The sequence below is a fragment of the Lycium barbarum genome, chromosome 12 (genome assembly GCF_019175385.1).
Source record: "Lycium barbarum isolate Lr01 chromosome 12, ASM1917538v2, whole genome shotgun sequence".
Lineage (NCBI taxonomy): Eukaryota > Viridiplantae > Streptophyta > Magnoliopsida > Solanales > Solanaceae > Lycium > Lycium barbarum.
This window is the reverse complement of record NC_083348.1, coordinates 87120834-87147741: the sequence shown is the minus strand read 5'-3', so window position 1 is coordinate 87147741 and position 26908 is coordinate 87120834. Positions and strand designations below refer to the sequence as shown.

The window sequence follows — 26908 nt, the reverse complement described above, 5'->3', positions numbered from 1 at the left end:
TGCCCCCTAGGTTCGAACCCAGCCAACAACATTACTTTTCTTACATATTTTTCCTAGCTTTTTTTTTCGAAATACACTCAAATACAAGGAGAAGAAGTTAGGGAAAATATGTGAGAAAGAAATGTTGTTGGCCGGGTTTGAACCTGGGTGGGCAGGGTGAGAGCCTCGCCCAATAACCACTTCAGCCACTCTACCTTTATGTATTTTGGTATAGCTATCAATGGTAATTTACAAAATCAGTACCTACTAAATATAAATAAACTAAAAGGTAGTTATTATCAATAATTACCTCTTAGAAGAAGCTACACCAAGTAAAAATTCCAAAAAAAATAGCTATCGTTACAGTTTTATGGAAAGGAATGATCTTTGCCTACCTTGAAAACATTACATCCTATCGTGGTTCCACTACAGTTATGGAATCAGCGTCCACGGAACCTTGGGCTTTAGAAGATCCTTGCTCTGGTGGACCATGTCCTCGGGTAAATGCTGGTTGTTTAGGAGTAGGAAGTTCAGCTATGTCTCTAGTGAGCATTGATAGAACCGTGGAGACATTTGGCCTGTCGTCTGCATATTCTTGAACACATAATAATCCAATATGTACACATCTCACAACTTCTTTTTCAAAGCATGGATCAAATATTTTGGGGTCTATCAATTTTATAATATTGTTTTCATTCCACAACTTCCATGCCTGAAGAGCAAAGACATTGACAAACAGCCAAAAGATTATTTTCGAAGTTTCGTGATTTTTCTCTCTTTTTCTTTTTTTTTGGTTTGATGAGTAAGGAAAAACATTAAAGCTTCGTCGTTTCAAGAATGAACTTACATATGCAAGTAGAGTCAGTTCATCTTCAGCATCGTAAAAACTAGAGTTCTTCCTTCCCCTGACAATTTCTAGTATCAACACTCCGAAGCTGTAGACATCTGACTTTTCTGAGAATCTCCCGTGCATTGCGTATTCAGGGGCCATGTAACCACTGCATTACATACAAAAAGAGAGACTCAATGACTAATGATGAAAGTTCCTCCATGACAAAATGAAGGAAGCAATACAAACTTACTATGTGCCAACAACTCTTATAGTATTGGCCTGATCTTGATTGCCTCCAAAAATCCTCGCCATGCCAAAATCTGAAATTTTTGGGTTTAGGTATTCATCCAACAGGATGTTGCTTGCCTTCAGATCTCTATGAATAATTCGCAGTCTCGAGTCTCTGTGAAGGTAAAGGAGGCCTCGACCAGTTCCTTCAATAATGATGGCTCGTTTACTCCAATCAAGGAACTTTTCCTGGTGTGAACCTGAAAAGTTATCACCCAGAAATGTATGATGAATTTTGTTTCCTTGAGAAACTACAGCTTTCGTTTGAGTCTAGAAGTCCTTAATTGGCATAACGGGCAAAAACAATGAACAAAATCATGCACTAACCAAAAAGATATGCATCTAAGCTTCCATTTGGCATGAAATCATAAACCAGCATCTTTTCCCCTCTCTCTGTGCAGCAGCCGAGGAGTCTAACAAGATTACGATGTTGTAGTCTAGAAATCACGACGACCTCATTCATAAACTCTTGTAGCCCCTGACCAGAAGACTGTGAAAGCCTTTTAACTGCAATTTCTTGTCCATCTGGCAATTTTCCCTGCGGATAAGTGATCTGATTTATTTTACGCTTCCCTCATTTATAAAACAATGCACAGATGCATCGAGAAACATTACTTTGTAGACCGGACCAAAGCCTCCTTGCCCTAGCTTGCTAGCTGAGTGAAATTTGTCAGTTGAATTTGCTAACATGTCAAAGCTGTACAAGGTGATGTCTTCAATTTTGAATTTGTGGATGTCATCTTTAATCAGCCTCTCCTTGTAATAGTTCGGAGACGCTTCTCTTAAAACTGCTTCATTTTTTCTCTTCCTTCCTGTTTCAGAATGGACAATCAGAAATCCAGTGATCTGCAAAAATAGAAGCCCTAGATTGTGTTCTGAAAAATCTCATTTGATTAATTACCTCTGTGCTTAGCAAACAATTTCCAGAAAAGATATCCACATATGGAAACTGTTATTGAGCCTATTGAGACTGTGATTGCAATAGCTACTTTAGGGATGTCTTTCTTGTCATTTGCAGCTGCAAAACATGTATGAACCATAGTCAGTTATATCTTTTTACCCATGGATGTGAAAGCACTAATTGAGATTCTGAGACTACTTCTATGGTATTGTAGATTTTATTAGGAGTTTCTTGGTAATATTCTCCAAAGACTAGCAGGCTAAAATTTTCACCTCTCCTTGTTGTTCCAATAAAATAAGCTAAACAATTGAAAGCTTAAGGTTGAAAAGAGGTATATTACCAAGTTCAGAGTAGGCAAGGCGAATGAACAAATCAGCCGCCCCATCCATGGAGAATTCTTGAGTATCAATTAAGCTTCTATTCCAATGCATACAACCTATGCCTGTGTAGTACGAATACGCCGTGCAGGAACAATTACTCAAGCAGTCTCTCTCACAGTCTCCTTTCGCAGAAGGTACCCAAATTACAAAATCTGGCACTCCCATTGTCTGCAGTTTCAAAAACCCGTCCTGCTTGCCCTTCTCAACATCAGTTTTGTTCCTTTCACAGTCTAGTGCAGTCCTTCTGATGCATCCACCAGTCCAATTTCCTTTCTCCCATTCTCCTTCATTTTTCGGTTTAAACCCTTGTATACAACTGCATATTGGAGAACTCTTTGGGTCACAGCCTCCAAACGGCCCACACTTAGCATAAAAATCACACTCACTTCGGGGATTTGCCCATGTTACCACCCAATCCTTCTTTCTCGGATCCCAAACCTTCTCCTGATAAGACCCTGTTGAATTCAAGGAATAGTAGAGTATCCAAGACTGATTTCCATCGGAATAAGTTTGGTATGCTGTGCCAGCATTATCAGCTATGAGGTCAACACCAGAGCCATAGGAAGATTTCATTTCTGGTAATCCAATATAGATCTGTTTATTCCATGGACTAGAACGCCAGTAAGGAGCGTTGTTATTCCAAATAAAAGCCTGGGGGATGTATTGAAGTTGAATTCCAGCTGAGAAACTCCCGACAGACGGATCATCAGGATTTCTCCATGATTTCAGTAGAGCTGTTGTGTTAGTACTCTTATCAATGCCCATTTTCATGAGCTGTAAGAGAGAATCTGTAGGATGTTGAAAGCTTTCCCATAGAACTCTCCCATTTGAGCTGTCATTCAAGACTAAGTTGCCAATGTCCAAGAGCCGGGCAGTGGAATTTTTCATAGCGTTTGAAGTACTGGAGGACCAAATAATCTCCTTCTGTCCATTCAAAATTACAAGATTTCCATCCTCTGATATTGTCAGTATTCCACTAGAATCATTTATAGGTTTGTCTCTGTTAGCTACCCATACTACAGTCGGTGTTGGTGATGGTAGGTTGAACATAATACCTACATAACGATTTGCAGAATTCCCAGGGCTGAAAAATCCCAGTTTAAATCTTTTGCCACTGGAAAATACAGTTTCCGAGTCTCTCACGGGCTCACTACTGCTAATGGTGTCTGAAGCATTGGCAGCGAAAAAAAACACATAAAAGTAACAGAGCAAAATAAGAAAAGCTCGAGATAAACTCATTGGTTCTTTTCTGCCAAAAGGTTCAGTTTATCATTTGAAATGTAAGAACTGAGAACTTCAAGGATGACTCTTCCTTTTCCTTTTTAGCCTCAACAATAAGTTTTTTGGATACTTATATTTTATATATTTCTCTTCAGTTTACCATTCAATCGGGTGTCAATTAATTGCTGGACCCGCGTCTCAAATGATTTCTTAAGTGGCCATTTGGCTTCTAACTCTACAGCTTACTGTATTTCAGAGTATTTCTTGTTTCCTGTGATACTGCAAATCTCTCGGGCGTAACTTTAGCTTTGAGAATAGAAGTGGCCAGGATGTTGTGTCAGGTTGAAGTGGGCATCTATTTGAGAATTGGAATTTTATAAAATGTTTTGTCACCTTGTTATTGTTGAACATATTTTTCTCCAAAATGAGTGAAAATGACTTCTCTCACATATAAGGTCTCGTAAATATAGGTTATTATGGACTTGGTAAATTAGAAGTTTTGGTTGTGAGCATAGACAAAATCATGGACACATTTGATCTATCTTCTACTTATTATCTACCGAATAATAGTCCAACATGTGCACATCTCAAAATTTCCCTTTCACACTGAAGGTCTATTATCTTGGGGTCTACCACTTTGACAATCTTGTTTTCATTCCACAACTAACATGCCTGAAGACCAAAGGCATTGACAAAACAATAGCAAATTGAGCTACGGAAAGTTGAGGCTTCAGTCTCCGAAACTGTAAATATCTGATTTTTTCTGAGAATCTTCCTTCCATTGAGTGTTGAGGCACCATCTAACCACTGCATCACATCATAATTTTGAATGGTTACCTGTTTCCTTTAGACAGCGAAATAGAGAGAATGATGCAAGACCTTACTTCATCCAACAATCCCACTTGTTATCTCCTTATATTATGAAATAGAGAGAAAGATACAGCTTATGTCAACACAAACCTTCCCATGCCAAAATATGAATTTTTATGGTCCAGCTGTTTGTCCAATAAAATGTTGCTAACATTCAAATCTCTATGAATAATCTCCAAATGCCTATCCACAACAACAACTACGCCTCAGTCTCAAACAAGTTGGAGCCAGCTATATGAATCTCCATTTCTTCATTTAAGCCCAAATCATATCATCATCATACTAAAATTTTGTGGAAACACCAAGATTTTTTTTGTCATGCTACTTGTTAACAACATTGTGTATGAACTCTTCCGCTCTTCTTGCTTAGATATTTTTTTGGGTCCCTTTATCTTGTGCTGACTGAGCATGAAAGCAATTTGTAATTTGAACTCCAACTTCAGATATGGAATACCCTTTGGTAACATAACTAAATTGTTAATCTCCTGACTGAAATTCTCACAGCTAGAGGACTCAACTCAGTTTAAACTTTTCTTTTGGATTCTAAATATAAAAGTCACATACAAGAATAATTACAGGAAACGAATAAGATATATGCCTACACCTAAATTATTAAATCTCTATCGTCCTTCCATAATAGTAATGCTAACATCGTTCACAGAGCCTTGAATTCTAGAGCAGCCTTTCTTGGAACAGGTAAAACTTCTTGTAAATGCAGGATGTTTTGGACTTGGTAAATCAGCAATTTCCCTAGTGAGCATAGACAAAACTGTGGAGACATTTGGCCTGTCTTCTGCATATTCTTGTACGCATAATAATCCAGCATGTACATATCTATGAATTTCCTTTTCGAGCTCCAGGTCTATTATCTTGGGGTCAACCAATTCGACAATCTTGTTTTCGTTCCACAACTTCCATGCCTGACGAGCAAACACATTGGCAACAGAGTAGAAACTTGAATTATGAAAAGTTAACATTTCATAAAAAACTAGGAGCTTAATTTTCATATGAACTTACATATGCTAGAAGGCTTAATGCACAATCACCTTGGTGAAAGCTCGTGTTCCTCCTTCCACTAATAATTTCCAGTAACAATACACCGAAGCTGCAAACATCTGATTTTTCTGAGAATCTTCCTTCCATTGCATATTCAGGTGCCATATAACCACTGCATCACATTATAAATTAGAATGGTTACTTGTTCTTTTCATTTTAACCATGAAAAATGGAGAGTGAGATTCAGAAACTTTCTAGGTTCCAACAACCCTAATTGTATTTGCCTGATTTTGGTTGCCTGCAAAAATCCTTGCCATGCCAAAATCTGAAATTTTGGGGTTCAAGTATTCATCCAACAAAATGTTGCTTGCCTTTAAATCCTTGTGGATAATCCGTAGTCTTGAATCCCTGTGAAGTTATAGGAGGCCTCGACCGATTCCCTCAATGATAGTCAGACGTTTGCTCCAATCAAGGAAGTATTGCTCTTCAGAGTGTGTATCTGTAAGTACATTGAAAATGTAAAAGGTCGAAAATAAATCAGATAGTCTTCTTTTTAGTAAGACGGTTTGGAAAATAAAGACCAAAAAAAAAAAAAACCCAACGAGATAGGCATCCGAGCTTCATTTTGGCATGAAATCATAAACCAGCATTTTCTCCCCTCTTTCTATGCAGCAACCAAGGAGTCTAACAAGATTACGATGTTGAAGTTTGAAAATAACCACAACCTCATTCATAAACTCCTCTAGCCCCTGACTGGAAGACTGTGAAAGCCTTTTCACAGCAATTTCTTGCCCCTCTGGAAATTTTCCCTGCAGTTATATCATATAACTTCAGTTTCTTTTCTTTAAAAAAAAAAAAAAAAAAAGATAATAAAACGTTAAATCACACAAAACATTACTTTATATACTGGACCAAAACCACCTTGCCCAAGCTTGCTAGACAGATGAAAATTGTCAGTTGCATTTGCTAGCATGTCAAAGTTGTATGAGGGCAGCTCTCCAAATTTAACTTGGTTAATGTCATCTATAGTCAATTTTAGCTTGTAATAGCTTGGCAATGATTTTCTTGATAAGAGCTCACTCTTTCTCTTCCTTCCTGATTCAAATTGCACGTCGAGAGATCAACTCATTAGCTTAATTAAAGCCACTGTAGATTGTCTGATGTTATACATAAGCTTGTTACCTCTATGTTTAGCCAACAGTTTGCAGGAAATGTTTCCCAAAATGGCAATGGCTATTGAGCAAATTATTGGGACTATGATCCCGATGGCTACTTTATTATTCTTCTTCCGTTCTGTATTTTAAAGTAAGTGTCCATTATACACAATACATTTTGGTGCACAGAGCTTAACTAAACTTAGCATTGTTGTTTAGGACGTAAGCTAAAAACGCATACTTAAGTGAATAAGAGGTAATACCTTGTTCAGTATATGCAAGGCGAAGGAATAAATCAGCCCCACCTTTTGAGAATTTCTGAACATCAGTTAAGCTTCCTTCCCAATGCATGCACCCTATGCCTATGTAGTATGAATAAGCTATGCAGGAGGAATTCCTCAAGCAATCACTTTCACAATCTTCTTTGACTGAAGGTACCCAAATAGCGGAATCCGGCACTTTCATTGACTGCAGCGTCAAAAACCAATCTTGCTAACCTTGCTCAATGCCAGAGTTGTTTCTTTCATTCTCTAATAGTCTTTCTGATGCATCCATTTGTCCAGTTTCCTTTGCCCCATTCCTCTTGATTTTTTGGTTTAAACCCTTGCAAACAACTGTTGGTGAACTATTAGGATCACAGCTTCCGAAAAGCCCACACTTTCCATAAAAGTCACACTCATTTGCAGGACTTGCCCATGTTACTTCCCACTCATGCTTCCCAGCATATAAATCTTTTTCCTGCAAAAATCCTGTTGAGATCAAGACTAAGTACAGCATGTCAACACCTTGATCTGCATATGAATAAGAGAAGTAGGTGGTGCCCGTGTTGTCATTTACTAGCTCAAATCCACTGAATTAGAAAGAAGTCATCTGGTGTACTTCAATGAAAACCTGTTTATTCCATGGACCGCTACGCCAGTGAGGTAAGCCATTCTTCCATAAGAAAATCTGAGGAATTGTTTCTGGTCTAATACCAGCTGAGAAACTCCCATCAGATGGATCTACAGGACTTTTCCATGATTTCAGCAGATTTGTGGTGTTAATACTCTTATCCGTTCCAAGTTTCATGTGCTGCAAGAAGGAATCTGAAAGATCACTAAAACTTTCCCATAGAACTCTCCTACTGGAGATGTCCTGTAAAACTAAGTTTCCATTATCCGAGAGCTGGGCAGTAGAATTTCTCACAGCTGGTGAAATATTGGATGACCATATACTCTTGTTCTGTGCATTCAAGACTACAAGATTTCCATCTTCTGATATTGTCATTCTTCCACTAGAATCTTGTAAAGGCTTGTCTCTGTTGGCTACCCATATGACAGATGGTGATTGGGTATTAAACATAATACCAACATAACGTTTCGTCGAATCCTCAGGACTAAAGAATCCCAATTTGAATCTTTTGTTATTGGAAACTAAAGTTTCTGAATCTTGCAGGAACTGATTGACACTAAGGGTGTTTGATGAAGCATTTGCTATGAAAAACCAGAACAAGAATAGCTCGCCAAAGAATTATCTTGGTACTGCTTAGCATCATTGTTCGTCAAGTTTTCTTCTGCCAATAAGCACTAAAATTGTAGTTACATCTGAAATTGATTTTCCTATAGTTGCATTATTTCTTGATATTTCCTCACATTTTTTCCTATTCTGTTTGCTCAACAGTATCATTTTCAGTCTTTGTCAACAACTTCTGGATCAAATGCCTTGATAGACCCGTCATGTTACACTTGGGTGATAATTTTTTTTTTATTTTTTTTTATCATTATTCATTAACTTAGGATGGTAAGCAAACCGCATCAACGCTATTGGAGACTTCCATGCTAATTAGAATTGTCAAATACGATATTTCCTAGTTAATTCTAAGCCGTCGAAACATAGGATTTGTTTGTTTTTGGATTCAGCGTTTTATTTGAATATAGTAGTTCAAAATGTCAAATTATGAAAAAATAATATGTTGATTGAACATGGGCAGTGGGTAGAAAGATCCTTCAGTAGAATAAGATTGTCATGGGTAGGAAACTTCTTGGAAAAGGTATGTCAGCCAGTTATGTAGGGAAATGTTTGAATAGAGGAGGGAATGGTTCAAAACTATGTTGGTAATCGTTTCATTTCTTTTCCTTTTTCTATTTTCCTTTTCACATAATTCCAATTATTGAATGTGAATCGTGTACTTGACCAAATCCAACCATTGAAAAAAAATTGATGCGCACCAACGAAAAGAAAACTACAAGTGTACATTATAGTTCCTATTAAGCCAATATTGCTACAAATGCTGGACTCGAGCATATCAGTTAACACGAGGAAAAAAAAAAAAGGGTTTCAATCGTAGTTCTCGAACAAGTTCGGAAGTCACTTTTGGCTGGGTTTCTGATTTTCTTGGATTTCCATACATTACTTAGCCAAATTTAAGATGGACAATTTGCAAGGAAATGTAATTTGATGTTAATATTATTTGAATTGATAAAGAATTGGCAATAAAAAGATTACAACACATGAATCAATTAAAGTGACAAGGATAAACTTTGAATTTTTCTTTGGCTAATTTGTTTGTTACAAAATTGCTTTTGTATGTAATTAGATTCTGTGAATACATTTCCCCAGGCAATGCTTCATTCTGTCAGATTCGCAGCTTTGGTATTAATGGGCCCTCATATGGGCATTTGCCCATTATCCTAATGTCCATTCGATTGCAAAATTATCCTACTCATAAGAAATATAGCTAACTCTTGATCTAATGTTCTGCATCGAGTATATGTAAGTATCTAGAATATGTAAAAGGACATGAATACATCACCTAATACTCATTGATTTAATATTGGTTGGAAGAGTAGATTATTTCACATATTATCACCACGTTGTACAATGCCTTTCTCACTCTCCTAAGTTTATAATCCCAAAAATTAGATTACAGTGCAAGAATATTACTAGACTTCTTAATAATAATAATAAATAAATAAAAAATGTTAGTAGGCTTCTTCATTATACTCCCTCAATTTCATAATAAGTGGTGTTTTAGGCTATTCATTTTATATCAAAATAAATGGTGCTTTAGGATTTCAAAGAAAAATTGATCTTATTCTTCCAAACTTATCTTTATTTATAATTAAGAATCATTAAGTAATTTTTCCTTTTCTAGACATTAATTAGGAATAAGTTAGTAAAAACATTCATAATTTTCTAGGAATAAGCAATTTCTTAAGCGTGTGCATAAGCTAAAATCACCACTTATTATGGAACGGAGGGAGTAATATTTAGTAAAGGCATCAGAAGAAGAACAATTCTAAGGAAAGGAGTAATCTTTGCCTGAATTTTGAAACTCTTAAAATGTGTGTCTTACAGTATCTCATAAGATTTCTAGTCCTTTATTACCTGTGATAATGCAAATTTTCTTGGGCTAATGCAAATTTTCTTGGGCTGACATCTGCAATTTCTGATGTAAATTTGATGTGTGTTCCCCTTCCCTACAGGGTTTCCCGTTGATCCGGTGACCCACCAAATACGCTATAAGAATGTCTTTGCCCAGAAAAGTTGTTTAGCCTCAGAATCAGCTGTAATATAAAGCTACCTCTAAAATGATCTCAATCCACTGGTGGATGAGCTTCTCTAAATTTCTGCAAACACCTGTTTAAGCTACTTCTGCTATTATGCATAAGTGACTTGCACGGTTTACACTTTTCTTGGATTCTTAATGTACTGAGGTAATATAAAGTGGAACCAGCTCAACTGGTAAGAGGCGATTCCCTCAGGGAAATGTAAAGGTGACTGCAAGGTCGCGGGTTCGAGGCGCTGCAGCATGTATTCTCGAGCTAGCTAAGCACCCTTTCACACAATACCCAAGTATGTCATGACATGTCAAGCATGAATGGGCCACCAGGGCCAGGGTCCCACCAGGGGTCCCCACAAAAAAGGCGCCTTGTGTTTGAGGATCCACAGTATCTGCACTGCGGGTTGCCCTCCATGACATGCATGTACACTGTAGTATTGTCTATGCTAGGGCTCAGCCAGTTCGCACAGGGACTTGCCCCCATTTAATCCCTCTTCACGCTGCAGCGCTACGGGAGTATCGAACCCGGAACCTCAGGCTCCTTTACATTCCCCAAAGGAAATCGCCTCTTACCAATTGAGCTGCAAAACGTTCTACGGACCGTCAAATGGTCCGTCGAAATTCTTCTGCTCGGACAGTCTGTCGTATAATGGGCATAACTCTTTGCACAGATGTCCGTTTGAGGCCCATAATATACCGTTGGAAATCTATTTCAAGGGGCTACAACTTTCATCAAGGAAGTTTTCCCAAAATCCAAATTAATAGAGGGGTTATGGTCGTTGGAAGTAAGACCTTCCATAAACTCACTTGCAAACATGCCCCGTAGAGTGGCTTCCAACTTTTCTTTGCCCAAAGACATTTCTTATGACTTAATTGGTTTTTAAAACACTTCCTATAACCCTCATATTGGTTCCATTATATTATCATCTTATGAGTCAAACTTTCGTCCGAAGTTACGAGGTGTTACAACCATTACCAAAGAATCAGACACAGTAATAATTACAGAGAAAGGAATAAAATACATGCCTAAATAAAACTCTTAAATGTCTTATCGTCCTTCCATAATAGTAATGGTAACAGTGTTCACAGAGCCTTGAGATTTAGAAGAGCCTTGTGTGAAATGGCTCGGTCTTGTTGTAAAAGCAGGTTGTTTAGGACTTGGTAAATCATCAATTTGCCTGGTGAGCATAGACAAAATTGTGGAGACATTTGGTCTGTCTTCTGCATATTCTTGTACGCATAATAGTCCAACATGTACACATCGCGTAATTTCCTTTTCGATGTGCAGGTCAGTTATCTTAGGGTCAACCAATTCCACAATCATGTTTTCGTTCCAACACTTCCATGCCTGAGGAGCAACCACATAGACAAAACAATGGAAACTTGAATTATTGAAAAGTTGACATTTCATAAAAACTAGGAGCTTAATTTTCATATGAACTTACATATGCTAGAAGGCTTAATGCACAATCATCTTGGTGGAAGCTAGTGTTTCTCCTTCCACTTATAATTTCCAATAACAATACTCCAAAGCTGTAAACATCTGATTTTTCTGAAAATCTTCCTTCCATTGCATATTCAGGTGCCATATAACCACTGCATCACATTACAATTTTGAATGTTTACTTGGTATTTTCTTTTCAACCATGCAAAAGATAAAGAGAAAGACACCGGAACTTACTAGGTTCCAACAACTCTGTTTGTGTTGGCCTGATCTTGGTTGCCTCGAAAAATCCTTGCCATGCCGAAATCTGAAATTTTGGGGTTCAGGTATTCATCCAACAAGATGTTGCTTGTCTTTAAATCCCTGTGGATAATCCTTAGTCTTGAATCCCTGTGAAGGTAAAGGAGGCCTCGACCAATTCCCTCAATGATGCTCACGCGTTTACTCCAATCAAGGAACTCCTCCTCTTGTTGCTGTGACCCTGAAAGCACATTGCGAATTTGACATTTTAAAGCAAAAAATATTTCCTTTTAGTTAGACGCAATGGAACATTAAAGAAAACTAATCATAACCAACCAAAGAGATAGGCATCCAAGCTTCCTTTTGGCATGTATTCATAAACCAGCATCTTTTCCCCTCTTTCTATGCAGCAACCAAAAAGTCTAACAAGATTACGATGTTGAAGTTTTGAAATCACCACAACCTCATTCATGAACTCCTCTAGCCCCTGACCAGAAGACTGCGAAAGCCTTTTCACAGCAATTTCTTGTCCATCTGCCAATTTCCCCTGCAGTTATATCATAGAACATAAACATATTTTCTTAAAACAAGAATAAGACACTCAATCACGCGAAACATTACTTTGTAAACTAGACCAAAACCTCCCTGTCCAAGCTTGCTGGACAGATGAAAACCTTCAGTTGCATTTGCTAATATGTCAAAGTTGTATACAAGCAGCTCTTCAAATTTAGCTTGATTGATGTCCTCCGTAACCATGCTTTCCTTGTAGAAGTTTGGCAATGATTCTCTTAATAAGAGCTCACTCTTTCTCTTCCGTCCTGATTCAAGAGAACATTAGAGATAAAGCAGTCTGAATGATTAAAGCTACTGCAAATTTCCTAATGTTTCAGATAAGTTTGTTACCTCTGCGCTTAGCTAAATATTTGTAGGAAATGTATCCGAAAATGGCAAGAATTACTGAGCCTACTGGGACTATAATCGCAATGGCTACTTTAAAATCTCTCTTTTGATCTGCATTACGAAATAAGGGTCCATTATACATATGTCTTTGACGAGCATAGTATTACAGATTACATTATAGTTCTGAAGAAGAGGTGTTACCAAGCTCAGTGTACGAAAGGCGAATGAATAAATCAGCCCCACCGGTTGAAAATTTCTGAACATCAAGTAAGTTTCCTTCCCAATGCATGCATCCTATGCCTGTGTGGTATGAATAGGCTATGCAGGAAAAATTCCTCAAGCAACCCTTATGACAATCTTCATCTGCAAAAGGTACCCAAATAGTGGAATCCGGCACTTTCATTGACTGCAGCTTCAGAAACCAATCTTGCTTACCTTGCTCAATGTTAGAGCTGTTTCTTTCGCTCTCTAACATGGACTTTCTGATGCATCCACTAGTCCAGTTTCCTTTGACCCACTCCTCTTGATTTTTTGGTTTAAACCCTTGCAAACAACTGCAAATTGGTGAACTATTAGGATCACAGCTTCCGAAAAGCCCACATTTTCCATAAAAGTCACACTCATTTGCAGGACTTGCCCATGTTACTTCCCACTCATGCTTCCCAGCATATAAATCTTTTTGCTGCAAAAATCCTGTTGAGTTCAAGACTAAGTACAGCATGTCAACACCTTGATCTGCATATGAATAAGAGAAGTAGGTGGTGCCCGTGTTGTCATTTACTAGCTCAAATCCACTGAAATAGAAAGAAGTCATCTCGGGTACTCCAATGAAAACCTGTTTATTCCATGGACCGCTACGCCAGTGAGGTAAGCCATTCTTCCATACGAAAATCTGGGGAATTGTTTCAGGTCGAATACCAGCTGAGAAACTCCCATCAGATGGATCTACAGGACTTTTCCATGATTTCAGCAGACTTGTGGTGTTAATACTCTTATCCGTTCCAAGTTTCATGTGCTGCAAGAAGGAATCTGAAAGATCACTAAAACTTTCCCATAGAACTCTCCTACTGGAGATGTCCTGTAAAACTAAGTTTCCATTATCCGAGAGCTGGGCAGTAGAATTTCTCACAGCTGGTGAAATATTGGATGACCATATACTCTTGTTCTGTGCATTCAAGACTACAAGATTTCCATCTTCTGATATTGTCACTCTTCCACTAGAATCTTGTAAAGGCTTGTCTCTGTTGGCTACCCATATGACAGATGGTGATTGGGTATTAAACATAATACCAACATAACGTTTCGTCGAATCCTCAGGACTAAAGAATCCCAATTTGAATCTTTTGTTATTGGAAACTAAAGTTTCTGAATCTTGCAGGAACTGATTGACACTAAGGGTGTTTGATGAAGCATTTGCTATATGAAAAACCAGAACAAGAATAGCGCGCCAAAGAATTATCTTGGTACTGCTTAGCATCATTGTTCGTCAAGTTTTCTTCTGCCAATAAGCACTAAAATTGTAGTTACATCTGGAATTGATTTTCCTATAGTTGCATTATTTCTTGATATTTCCTCACATTTTTTCCTATTCTGTTTGCTCAACAGTATCATTTTTCAGTCTTTGTCAACAACTTCTGGATCAAATGCCTTGATAGACCCGTCATGTTACACTTGGGTGATAATTTTTTTATTTTTTTTTAATTATCATTATTCATTAACTTAGGATGGTAAGCAAATCGCATCAACGCTATTGGAGATTTCCATGCTAATTAGAATTGTCAACAATACGATATTTCCTAGTTAATTCTAAGCCGTCGAAACATAGGATTTGTTAGTTTTTGGATTCAGCGTTTTATTTGAATATAGTAGTTCAAAATGTCAAATTATTAAAAAATAATATGTTGATTGAACATAGGCAGTGGGTAGAAAGATCCTTCAGTAGAATAAGATTGTCATGGGTAGGAAACTTCTTGGAAAAGGTATGTCAGCCAGTTACGTAGGGAAATGTTTGAATAGAGGAGGGAATGGTTCAAAACTATGTTAGTAATCGTTTCATTTCTTTTCCTTTTCTATTTTCCTTTTCACATAATTCCAATTATTGAATGTGAATCGTGTACTTGACCAAATCCAACCATTGAAAAAAAATTGATGCGCACCAACGAAAAGAAAACTGCAAGTGTACATTATAGTTCCTATTAAGCCAATATTGCTACAAATGCTGGACTCGAGCATATCAGTTAACAAAGAAAAAAAAAAGGGTTTCAATCGTAGTTCTCGAACAAGTTCGGAAGTCACTTTTGGCTGGGTTTCTGATTTTCTTGATTTTCCATACATTACTTAGCCAAATTTAAGATGGACAATTTGCAAGGAAATGTAATTTGATGTTAATATTATTTGAATTGATAAAGAATTGGCAATAAAAAGATTACAACACATGAATCAATTAAAGTGACAAGGATAAACTTTGAATTTTTCTTTGGCTAATTTGTTTGTTACAAAATTGCTTTTGTATGTAATTAGATTCTGTGAATACATTTCCCCAGGCAATGCTTCCTTCTGTCAGATTCGCAGCTTTGGTATTAATGGGCCGTCATATGGGCATTTGCCCATTATCCTAATGTCCATTGGATTGCAAAATTATCCTACTCATAAGAAATATACCTAACTCTTGATCTAATGTTCTGCATCGAGTATATGTAAGTATGTAAAAGGACATGAATACATCACCTAATACTCATTGATTTAATATTGGTTGGAAGAGTAGATTATTTCATATATTATCACCAGTTTGTACAATGCCTTTCTCACTCTTCTAAGTTTATAATCCCAAAAATTAGATTACAGTGCAAGAATATTACTAGACTTCTTAATAATAATAATAAAGGGGAAAAAAAGGAAATGTTAGTAGGCTTCTTCATTATACTCCCTCAATTTCATAATAAGTGGTGTTTTAGGCTTTTCATTTTATGTCAAAATAAATGGTGCTTTAGGATTTCAAAGAGAAATTGATCTTATTCTTCCAAACTTACCCTTATTTATAATTAAGAATCATTAAGTAACTTTTCTTTTTCTAGGCATTAATTAGGGATAAATTAGTAAAAACACTCATAATTTTCTAGGAGTGAGCAATTTCTTAAGGGTGTGTGTCACGACCCAACCCCGTAGGCCGTGACTAGTGCCCTACTTGGGCACCCTGACATACCTATCCATGTCGAATCACATACAAATAGCATATGCGGCCATAAATACTCTATGCTGTCTCAAACCATATCAAACTGTATCAGACACATTTCAACGCAACCATGTGCGAACATATATATATATAGCAAAAAGCCGGCAAGGCTGTCAAATGTATTAAAAGCCGACAAGGCTATCAAATGGTACAACGGCCCAAAACGCATATACAAAATGCACACCGACAAGGTTGCCATAAACATATAGAAAATGCACGCCGACGAGGCTGCCATAACGAGTAGAATCATATAAACACAACTGTACAGAAGTAGGCACACACCCACAAATACGTCTACAGACCTCTAAACAGACCAAACGAATCACATTGCGGGACAGGGCCCCGCCGTACCCCTGAACGAATATATATACATACATAGCGAACAAAAGTATATACCCAAAAGATATGCTCTGAAAGGAGAAGAGCACTCCAAATAGCAAAAGGGTGTGTCCTAAACCGGTGGACCACCAAACTGTGCGTCGGTACCTGCGGGCATGAAACGCAGCCCCCGAAGAAAGGGGGTCAGTACGAAATATGTACTGAGTATGCAAAGCAGAATGTACAGAAAGCAAATATGAGGCATAAACGAAATGGAAGTATCAAACATAAGCGCAAATCCAACATATCCAAATTTGTTTACTTTCAAAAATATGTAAGTCATGCATAGGGTACAGAAGAATATGGTCGCCCGCCTGTCAACGGCGCCAATACACAGCATAACACCAGATGTAAGTTTCAATTCTCCGAATCCCCGTCACATATCATAACCCAACATAACGCCATATACAGCATAACACCGAACATAAGTGGAACCCGACCCTCATTAGCGAGTAGCTCGGAGAACCATAAACACGGCTGTTGACACCCAATTTTGTCATTTTTTTATTTAATTTACTCGGGTTTCTAAATTTACTGACGAGCTAAATACTTTATTTTTCACAATATTTTATTGCTACTACTATTAATATCACTACTTTTATTTTCAACATTATGAGCATTACTTTATCACAAATTTTTAATGATTCGTCATCGTTTCATTTTCGGGTGGACTCGTTAAAATTAATTACAAGACAACATTTTGTTAAATCCTTATTTTCTACATATTAATTATTATTTGTCTTCACATAATATATTTTGTACTGGTTATTAAGTTAAAAGCCCAAATAAATTAATTGAAGGAAGAAAGGGCCACATTTTCGGACCAACAAACGGACCAGCCCATTACCCACACGACCAGTCCACTACCATTTTAATTCAGACCAGCCCACTCCATTACCCGACCCGGTCCAGCCCACCCCTTTATTCTCTTCTACCCTAATCCCTTTCTCTTTCCCTTTCTTCTTTTTCCACTTCAGCCGCCACTCACCTCTCCTCTCTCTACCCTCACTCGCCTCCCTCACCCTTCTCTCTCCCACGCTCCCTCCACTCACTGTTGTCCCCCCACGCCTCACGTTCTTCTCCACTTCCCCTTGTCCCCCACGCCTATCTCCTCCGCTCCTCTCCCTCTCCTTTCTTAAACCATATAAATTGTTGTTCTTGAGTCGTTTTAAGGGGAGAAAAAAGAAACCCCCCAAGGATCTGGAACCAGAAAATTCCCTACAAAAACACAAGTTTTAATCATCAAAGATAGCCTTGCTCGAAAAGAACAGCCAACAATCACTCTATTTTTGGTTGGAAACTTTTGTTACTTTAATCGGGTTCTTCGAGTTCGAGTATAAATCCGAGACGTCGACACCCACTTCACTGCACCCACAAAAGGTCAGTGTGTTCTTTTTACTTCGAATCTAAAGTTTGTGATGTTGTTCGTGTATGTTGTTGCTTCAGTTTGGTTAAATTTCAGTTTAGCAGCTTAGTAGTATTGCGTATGTTCAAGTTGTAGTTAGTCTAATTTCGGTTTAGTAATGTTTAATTTACCTGCTGGTTATGTTAGTTAAACAATGTTTGTGAGTTGATGTTTTGATCAAGGATTGTTTTATTGGGTCTGAATTACTGCTATTATGCGACCAGTTTTAAACCTTTCATGTAAGACTTGATCCTGGTTGATCCTTGTCTCGTATGATTTTGTATGTTGACATCATGAGTAATATATAAATTGATGCGTATCCTTGAGGCATTGCCTGTATTTGCCTAATGTATAATTTTGATAGCTTGTCCAAGTATCTCGATCCCTGTGGGTCTAGTTCTGGGTTTTCTCAAAATATGTGTGCGGTCTGATGTATATACTCATACTTAACAACTGGTGATTACTTTTCTCTATGTTCATCCATGTCTACTTAGTTGTTAGTTAAATTTGTTGTTTGGCTGCCCATGGATGTGCTGAGAATGTTCTGTCAACATATCAATCACAATTTACTATACAAGCATGTTTTAGATCAGTGTCCAAATCACATATGTCGTAAAAGGTTGTGAGATGAAAGTAGCGTAGACCAATATAATATCCTATAAGATACCTATTGTACTGCTATTAGACTGAAGAAGTTCAACTGATTACAATATTACATGAATGTGTTAAGCTAAATTTCAGAACTGTGTACATGAAACTTGGTGTGTCTGCCTCAAGCTATGCCAAATTCACAATGATTAGTAACTTATTTATGTTTAGGTGTGACTAATCCTTCTTTGATGCATATGGTGCTATGTGATTTTGAGTGCTTTCGCTTCTTGTTTTACATCCCATGCCTGCTTCGACTGCACTTAACCTTGTCCCTTCCAAACTGTCACACTGCCTGAAGTGCCTTGCACACCTCAAACACCCATCTGATAACTTCATATTCAACTGTGGCTACCTGAATTACTGCCTTGATGACATAATATGGTTTTGTGCTTCTCAACTCAATTCATATGTGACCATAAGCATTGAACCTGGTTTGTATGCCCATCAAAATTCTGATTAAAAAAGGTGTGCTCAGCAGTAGTGTTTTAGGATCTCATTTTGATGTTCCAAAATATGTAAATGGGCAGTAGCAACTTTATGAGCATGAGTTTATCAATTTTGCATAAGGAATATATGTTCTTAGCTATGTTTAGTATGTTTTCACACATCCTTTAGAACCCACGCGATACCACTGTCGGGTTTCTTTAGACAAGGAAGATCGGATTATATGGTAATTAGTAACATTATTGTTGAATACTCGAAATGTATTTATAGTTGCTTCTTATTAGAGTGCTTAGATACCAGGAGCGTAGGGTACAATTTCAGTCCCATATCCCCTTTGCTTTTTCAATGTTCGAATTTATTTATTTGTTCTTTATTTTTTCTTGTGTTGTTTGAATGCGGGAAGTGCATACAGGACAGTCTCCTCTTCTTTTACCTCCAGTGAGCAATATGTGAATGAGACTCCCGATTCTGTGTAGTTCGAACTTGATACCATGTAACTTTGGCTACACATCTAAGTTTCGATTAGTACCAGAATAATAATCCTTGTGACTTTTGAAATCAAATTCTATATTATCAATTCTGTTACATGCTCTTTTATAGTTGATTGACGATGAACCTGGATAAAAAACTCTGTTCTAGGCCACTATGTTATATAATCTTGAGGATAATGTACCTTGATCGCATGAGTTCTGCCTAGAAATGATATTTTGACTTGCTTCTTGAGCTATAAAATCTGATGCTGTCTTATTAAGTCTTCTGTGAAGTGTGTTCAAAACGTTTAACCACCTAGGATCATGTTTTAGGCCCAATTTTTTACATTAATGAATATTGTTCATTTGACAAGGAACTTTGTGTTATTTTGACAAAGTGAAAGATCGTGTTGCAGGAGCATCAGAAAGATGCCTACTTACAAAAGAAGTAGATTGTTTGCTGCAGTACTAGAGAGATAAAAATACTTTTGTAGCACCACTACATGGAATCTAAACTAATACTAGGGAGCATACAAAGTCTAAAAACATGTCAATACTATTAATGGGTGTGAGAAAATTCCTACTGAACAAACTAGCTAGACATCCCAGCCATGGTGAACTTGGTGGACATTAACTTGGAATTAATTATTTGGCGGCGTCTATTTTACTTTCCATAGTTTGTTGAGAATTAAATTTCCCTTTGCTAACTCCTCTTTATCTTTTTTTTACATGTACACCTCGGAGCGAAATGGAGTCTTCATAAAGACTCACTCTCCGAACGATCTCATTTTAAGACTATGTGGCAATTGGACCTTGAGCGCGCATTCCCATTTAGCTCTCATTCTCTCGATATTCATCCGAACAGAAAGCAAAGAGGGTGGCTAGCCAAACGGCGAACCACTGAAAACTTCACGCTTTTATGGAAGCCAAATACGGCTTTAGTCATTTTAATTCTATATTCCGATGTTTATTTATATGTTGGTGTGACTAACATATAAATACGGCTTTAGTCATTTTAATTCAATACTTAGTTGCTTATGCTTGATCGAGCCTATTTTATATTAGGATGTCTTAATTAGCAAATTTGGGTCTTAAATCATGTGAGCTTAGTTGTTCCTCGTAAGTTTGTCATTTTAGTTAAAAGGAAAGATATGTTTTCAAAGCATCATAAATTTTACATACTAACGTTAGCTTGTTTTGAGAAATAAAAAAAACAAATTAGTTTCAACGGATAACTTTTTCACTTTAGTTTCTTTCCAACACTTGAAATACATATTTGTTTAAAACAACCATCGCACAATATACGTTGAACTAATAGTCTTTCTATAAAACTTTATTTAACTCCTTTCAAATTTGTTAGTCATTTTCTCCAAAAACATATAAACATTACACATTCTGTTTCTTTTAGTTCATTTGTAACTAAACTCTTTTATGCAACTATTACTTTTCTACAAGTTTTATTTTAAATAACATTTTATTTCTGTCTATAACTTTAGCAAATACTTACAAGATATTTTCTTAAATATTTACATATTACATTTATATTTTTGGCGTTAATTAAATAACATAAGTCCAGTCGGTTAACCATTGTTAATGGGTCTTAAAGGATGCCTAATACCTTCCCTTTAGACTAATTGAACCCTTACCTAGAATCATTTGGTTTCGTAGACTTTAAAAATAAAATCAACTTTAGATAATCACTTTAATTAACTTTAGGTGTCCTAATTCACCGTAAATAATTAGGTGACGACTTCTTAAAATAAACAAAAAATAGGAATCTCCAATATGTCGTACTTCTAGTTTAACGCGGTTAAAATGGGGTATGACAACAGCATAACTCCGGAGTATATCAAAGCGCGCACGATAACAGAACCGGCCCGAGACTTGGCGAAAGGAATAACAGAATGCACGAATAGATTCGTGAGTAGTCATATGCATAAAATCATTATCATAAATTCAAACATAAGTAAAATGATCATAGTTGAAATCGGAACAATAGTCATACCAAATTCTTTCGAAGATTCTCCGAATTACATAAAGGAAAGTCGCGGGACCCACGGACGGGAATTTGCCCAAGTCAGGCCCGCTTATGGCAAACATACTCATTATACATAATGCAAACTTTTATAAAAATATTGGAGCAATCCGAGCATTCATGTGAAAGGTATGGCATTCAGAAATTTCGAAGTTCTTTAAAGTGAAACCTTTTTCCGCACAGTTCGGAAAGCGATTATTTCAAATACATAAAGGTTCATATTTCATCAATTCATACATAAGAGTGTCAAGGAACATATACGGATCATAACATGCTCAGATTTCGGATTTAGAATTCCCTTAAGGCTCTAATCTAGCCTATGTAAAACTAAGACATGCCAAAAAGAAAGGAGGTTGCTTTACATACCTCGTACGCACTCCAAGCGAGCCAATCTAAAGCTAACCCAAATCTACGCCTCGGGATCCCCAAGGTCTACAATATGCCAAAGAATATCCAATATTAACCATAGGCACTTAATCGATTCATTTCAAACTAACACTAAATTCTACAGAAAATTCGGCAGCATTTCCCCTGTAAATAGGCCATCCCGAGAATTTAACTCGCTAAAACTCAACAACAACAACCACAATAACCAACCTAGTAACATTGATAATCAATTCGAAAGGAAAAACAACATTAATAGCTCTCTTTTACATCTTTCCGCAACTTTCCCAAATATTCGTTTCGACGGCTTACATTCAAGCCACATTATCGTTCATACATTCGATTATTAACCCAAACCCATACTAGCAACATTCAAGAACATTCTAAACAATTTACATAATAATTCCGACAATCCACAATTTTTCTCCAATGTTGGCCGAAACCAGTCCCCTAGCCGAGCAGCCCCCTTTTTTCACTTTCCTCATTTTCAAGTCATGTTTTGTATCACAATCCACAATATAACGATATAATTTTCATAGATATACGAATTACATCAAACGTACAATAAGCCTTAGATCAGCCCCAACTATCTCAACATCATTCTTAAGTCATTAAACACTTATTTCTAACTAGAATTCATATCGACGATAACTAAAATACTAAACGATAGTAAAGCGATCTTCGACATATTATAGGACTCACATTCGTCCACACTACACATATATATATGTTAATGGTTCTCATATATAAGAATTGCATTGAATGCACAAAGTTCTCCAAATCAATCCACAACGCTTACTGTGTCAATTTGGGACATTAAATTCTCATTTCCAACATAGAAGTCATCACATTAACCATTACGACGCTAAGCGATAGCAATTCATGCTTTGCTTCAAATTGGGGCTATACTCGGCCACACTACACACATTTACATATATTGAGGATTTTTATTCTCTTCCCCACTCTCCAACAATCTAACATGATATAAGAATTGATTCACAAATTCCATTTTCTACACCCATATACACGGCTAGAACACAATGCACACACTCCACTTCCAACATACTATACTTCACCAATTTCATCCATATTAACATACTACAACATGAAATAAACGTTCGCAACACAAAAGCAAGAGCAAAACATACCTTTGTTCTTCACCTCCACCAATAGGCTAGGGTTTGCAAATAGGCACAACTAATGGTTGGATGACCCAAACAATACTTCCACGCTACTTAGGGACTTCAATATAGTGGGTTTGTATCAAGGAAATATTTTTAGGGAGGCTTGAAATGATCTTGGTTTTCTCTTGCTCTTGGCCGAAAACAGTGGGAAAAAAAATGGAGCTCCCAAGTTCTTATTTTTCTAAGTGTTGAAGTGAGCAATTGATGAAAGAAGACCTGGTCTTCATCTTTTAAGAGTATACAAAATATCTCTTAGTTGACTTTGGCCCACACAATGTGTTGGACCAATTAAAATTGGCCACACAATGTGTGCGACCCTTTCCATTGTACACGGCCACATGCCCCTTTTTGCACAAGATTTTTAATTCCAATTTTATGAATTGTGGTCCCAATTTTTCCTAAGTGTTCAGTGCCATCAATTTCATACATAACTTATGTCTCAAAATAAAATCAAATGGTCAAAAATCCCGACTTCAAATCCCCGAAATAGTCTTGGCATTAAATTATCATAGTTAATCCGGGTTGTCCCAATGTATAAAAATACGGGATGTAACAGTGTGCATAAGCTAAAAGCACCACTTATTATGGAACGGAGGGAGTAATATTTAGTAAAGGCATCAGAAGAAGAACAATTCTAAGGAAAGGAGTAATCTTTGCCTGAATTTTGAAACTCTTAAAATGTGTGTCTTACAGTATCTCATAAGATTTCTTGTCCTTTATTACCTCTGATAATGCAAATTTTCTTGGGCTGACATCAACAATTTCTGATGTAAATTTGATGTGTGTTCCCCTTCCCTACAGAGTTTCCGGTTGATCCGGTGACCCACCAAATACGCTATAAGAATGTCTTTGCCCAGAAAAGTTGTTTAGCCTCAGAATCAGCTGTAATATAAAGCTACCTCTAAAATGATCTCAATCCACTAGTGGATGAGCTTCTCTAAATTTCTACAAACACCTGTTTAAGCTACTTCTACTATTATGCATAAGTGACTTGCACGGTTTACACTTTTCTTGGATTCTTAATGTACTGAGGTAATATAGAGTGGAACAATTACCAAAGAATCAGACACAGTAATAATTACAGAGAAAGGAATAAAATACATGCCTAAATAAAACTCTTAAAATGTCTTATCGTCCTTCCATAATAGTAATGGTAACAGTGTTCACAGAGCCTTTAGATTTAGAAGAGCCTTGCATGAAATGGCTCGGTCTTGTTGTAAAAGCAGGTTGTTTAGGACTTGGTAAATCGTCAATTTTCCTGGTGAGCATAGACAAAACTGTGGAGACATTTGGTCTGTCTTCTGCATATTCTTGTACGCATAATAGTCCAACATGTACACATCGCGTAATTTCCTTTTCGATGTGCAGGTCAGTTATCTTGGGGTCAACCAATACCACAGTCATGTTTTCGTTCCAACACTTCCATGCATGAGGAGCAACCACATAGACAAAACAATGGAAACTTGAATTATTGAAAAGTTGACATTTCATAAAAATTAGGAGCTTAATATTCATATGAACTTACATATGCTAGAAGGCTTAATGCACAATCAGCTTGGTGAAAGTTAGTGTTTCTCCTTCCACTTATAATTTCCAATAACAATACTCCAAAGCTGTAAACATCTGATTTTTCTGAAAATCTTCCTTCCATTGCATATTCAGGTGCCATATAACCACTGCATCACATTACAATTTTGAATGTTTACTTGGTACTTTCTTTTCAACCATGCAAAAGATAAAGAGAAAGACATCGGAACTTACTAGGTTCCAACAACTCTGTTTGTGTTGGCCTGATCTTGGTTGCCTGGAAAAATCCTTGCCATGCCGAAATCTGAAATTTTGGGGTCCAGGTATTCATCCAACAAGATGTTACTTGTCTTTAAATCCCTGTGGATAATCCTTAGTCTTGAATCCCTGTGAAGGTAAAGGTGGCCTCGACCAATCCCTCAATGATGCTCACACGTTTACTCCAATCAAGGAACTCCTCCTCTTGTTGCTATGACCCTGAAAGCACATTGCGAATTTGACATTTTAAAGCAAAAAATATTTCGTTTTAGTTAGACGTAATGGAAAATAAAAGAAAACTAAACATAACTGTCACGCCCCGAACCTGGGCCTGGACGTAACACGGCACCCGGTGCCTGACTGCATGTGACCGAGCGAACCAACTGGCTGACTGAATCAACATGTGATACCAAAACATAACTAATTTATAAAATAAAACTAACACATGCTGATTAACTAAAAGTCTCACTGAAATATCATAATGCGGAAATACTTAGACAATCTGAACATATCTGAAAGTAGCCAACATGGCTAAACCAAACAACTGAACGACTGCCAACAAGGCTAACATAATAAATATCTGACTGTGCTTCTAAGTTTCCTTTACATCGTATAGTAAACTTCAACGTTAAGAGCCTTTAAAATCAGAACTAATTTTTTATTTGTAATTATCTAACGGACGAGTATATGCACATTAACTTATATGTACAGCAAAGAAGTTATATTACATTACACAATTAAAATAAGGAACAAAATAGTCTTATTGCCAACGGTGTAGTTGATCTCTTCTAATAGGTAACAAAAATATCATGAATTCAAATTACGTTTGGTTGTTCTCCAAAAGGAATCTGTCACGACCCAAACTGAAGAGCCACGACGGACACCTGACCGTACTAGCCAAGTACCATCTGACATACATCTGTGACAACAACATAAACATAGGTGGGTCGATAGGGCCGTTATGTGACTCTCAATAAACTCACAAGAAACATGCATGTATCAACTACGCTGAAAGGTTCATCTCTGTGAAAATACTGAACATATTGTGAGCCGGTAAGGCTATCATAACCAACTGCGATGACATATGAAACCTCAAGCCTGGACATCATCTGACTGTACGTAACTGTCTACAAGCCTCTACTGGAAAACATAACGCAACGTGGTCGGGACAAGGCCCCGCCATACCCATACATATGTGTGTACATATCTATATATACATAAGACCATGCCGACTCCCGGCATCTCCGGAACAAACGGAGTGCACCAACTTCATCCGCTGAGCTGACATCCTAATAGATGGATCACCAACCTGTATCTGCAGACCAGCGGGCATGAAACGCAGCCCCCCAGGAGATAGGGGAGTCAGTACGAATCATGTACTGAGTATATAAGGCATGAAAATAGCATATACACAAGAATTATAAAAGGAATCTGTGACATGAGAGCCAATCTGTATATCTGAATGTATTTGTATGACTGAATGTCTGAATGTGTCTGTGTAACTCTGTATAACTGAAAGTGCCTCTGAGGGCGTATGATATGCATGCTTTCTTTCAAAAATCATATACATAAATCATAACTGTTAGAGCTGAGGAACGTACAGCCCGATCCATAAATGTCGGTGCTGCGGAACGTGCAGCCCGATCCATATATTATATCATCCCGCGTCCGGGGGCATCATCATAATTTGCCCACTGCAGTGGTGTGCACATCTAAGAAAATGCATACATATATATAAAGCATGCATGAGAGCCCAATAAAAGCTATAAGTCTATCGGAGTGACGTAAGGTCGGTAAACCTCCGATTTCTATTATCGAACCATCAACATCGCTATATCTCACCTTGAAAGAACAATTAATATAAGATGAGATCAACAATAATGAATAAAATCAATAATCATGAAACAAGCTCAATAATATCATGAGAACATCAAGAACTATAAGCTTTGGAATCTTTAGAAATGGAATCATCATCATCATAAGAACATTTATCAATAATATCAAAGAACCTTGAGAATCATGAGTTCCTAGCATTTTTAGGAATAAGGATATTATGGATATCGTGTGTAAGTTCACAACAAAGGAATCATGCTTTGAGTAAGAAAGGGTTACCTTAACATACCTGGATAATCTCCTTCTCAATCCACAACCAAGCTTAACATAATCCTCTTGCACCTACAATAAGTGAAATGAT

The 26908-nt window shown here is 37.2% G+C and overlaps 2 protein-coding genes and 2 pseudogenes across 2 annotated transcripts; all 4 read right to left on the bottom strand.

Annotated features, from left to right (window-relative positions):
- Positions 1-253: 253 nt before the first annotated feature.
- LOC132622349 (G-type lectin S-receptor-like serine/threonine-protein kinase At1g11300) lies at positions 254-4177 on the bottom strand. The gene is made up of 7 exons (XM_060336952.1): positions 2341-4177; positions 2001-2117; positions 1715-1911; positions 1427-1637; positions 1062-1299; positions 827-977; positions 254-691 (listed from the first exon to the last, which is right to left on the bottom strand). The coding sequence occupies exons 1-7, from the start codon at positions 3617-3619 to the stop codon at positions 392-394; spliced, it is 2493 nt and encodes an 830-aa protein (XP_060192935.1). The 5' UTR covers positions 3620-4177; the 3' UTR covers positions 254-391.
- A 1576-nt stretch (positions 4178-5753) lies between these two features.
- Positions 5754-7850, bottom strand: LOC132622350 (G-type lectin S-receptor-like serine/threonine-protein kinase At1g11330; annotated as a pseudogene).
- Positions 7851-10792: 2942 nt separating this feature from the next.
- Positions 10793-14426, bottom strand: LOC132623861 (G-type lectin S-receptor-like serine/threonine-protein kinase At1g11330). The gene is made up of 7 exons (XM_060338670.1): positions 12948-14426; positions 12750-12857; positions 12468-12664; positions 12183-12393; positions 11844-12087; positions 11608-11758; positions 10793-11510 (listed from the first exon to the last, which is right to left on the bottom strand). Exons 1-7 carry the CDS (start codon positions 14224-14226, stop codon positions 11211-11213), a joined length of 2490 nt encoding a protein of 829 aa, XP_060194653.1. The 5' UTR covers positions 14227-14426; the 3' UTR covers positions 10793-11210.
- Positions 14427-23823: 9397 nt separating this feature from the next.
- LOC132624599 (G-type lectin S-receptor-like serine/threonine-protein kinase At1g11300) lies at positions 23824-25820 on the bottom strand (annotated as a pseudogene).
- Between the last annotated feature and the right edge of the window lie 1088 nt (positions 25821-26908).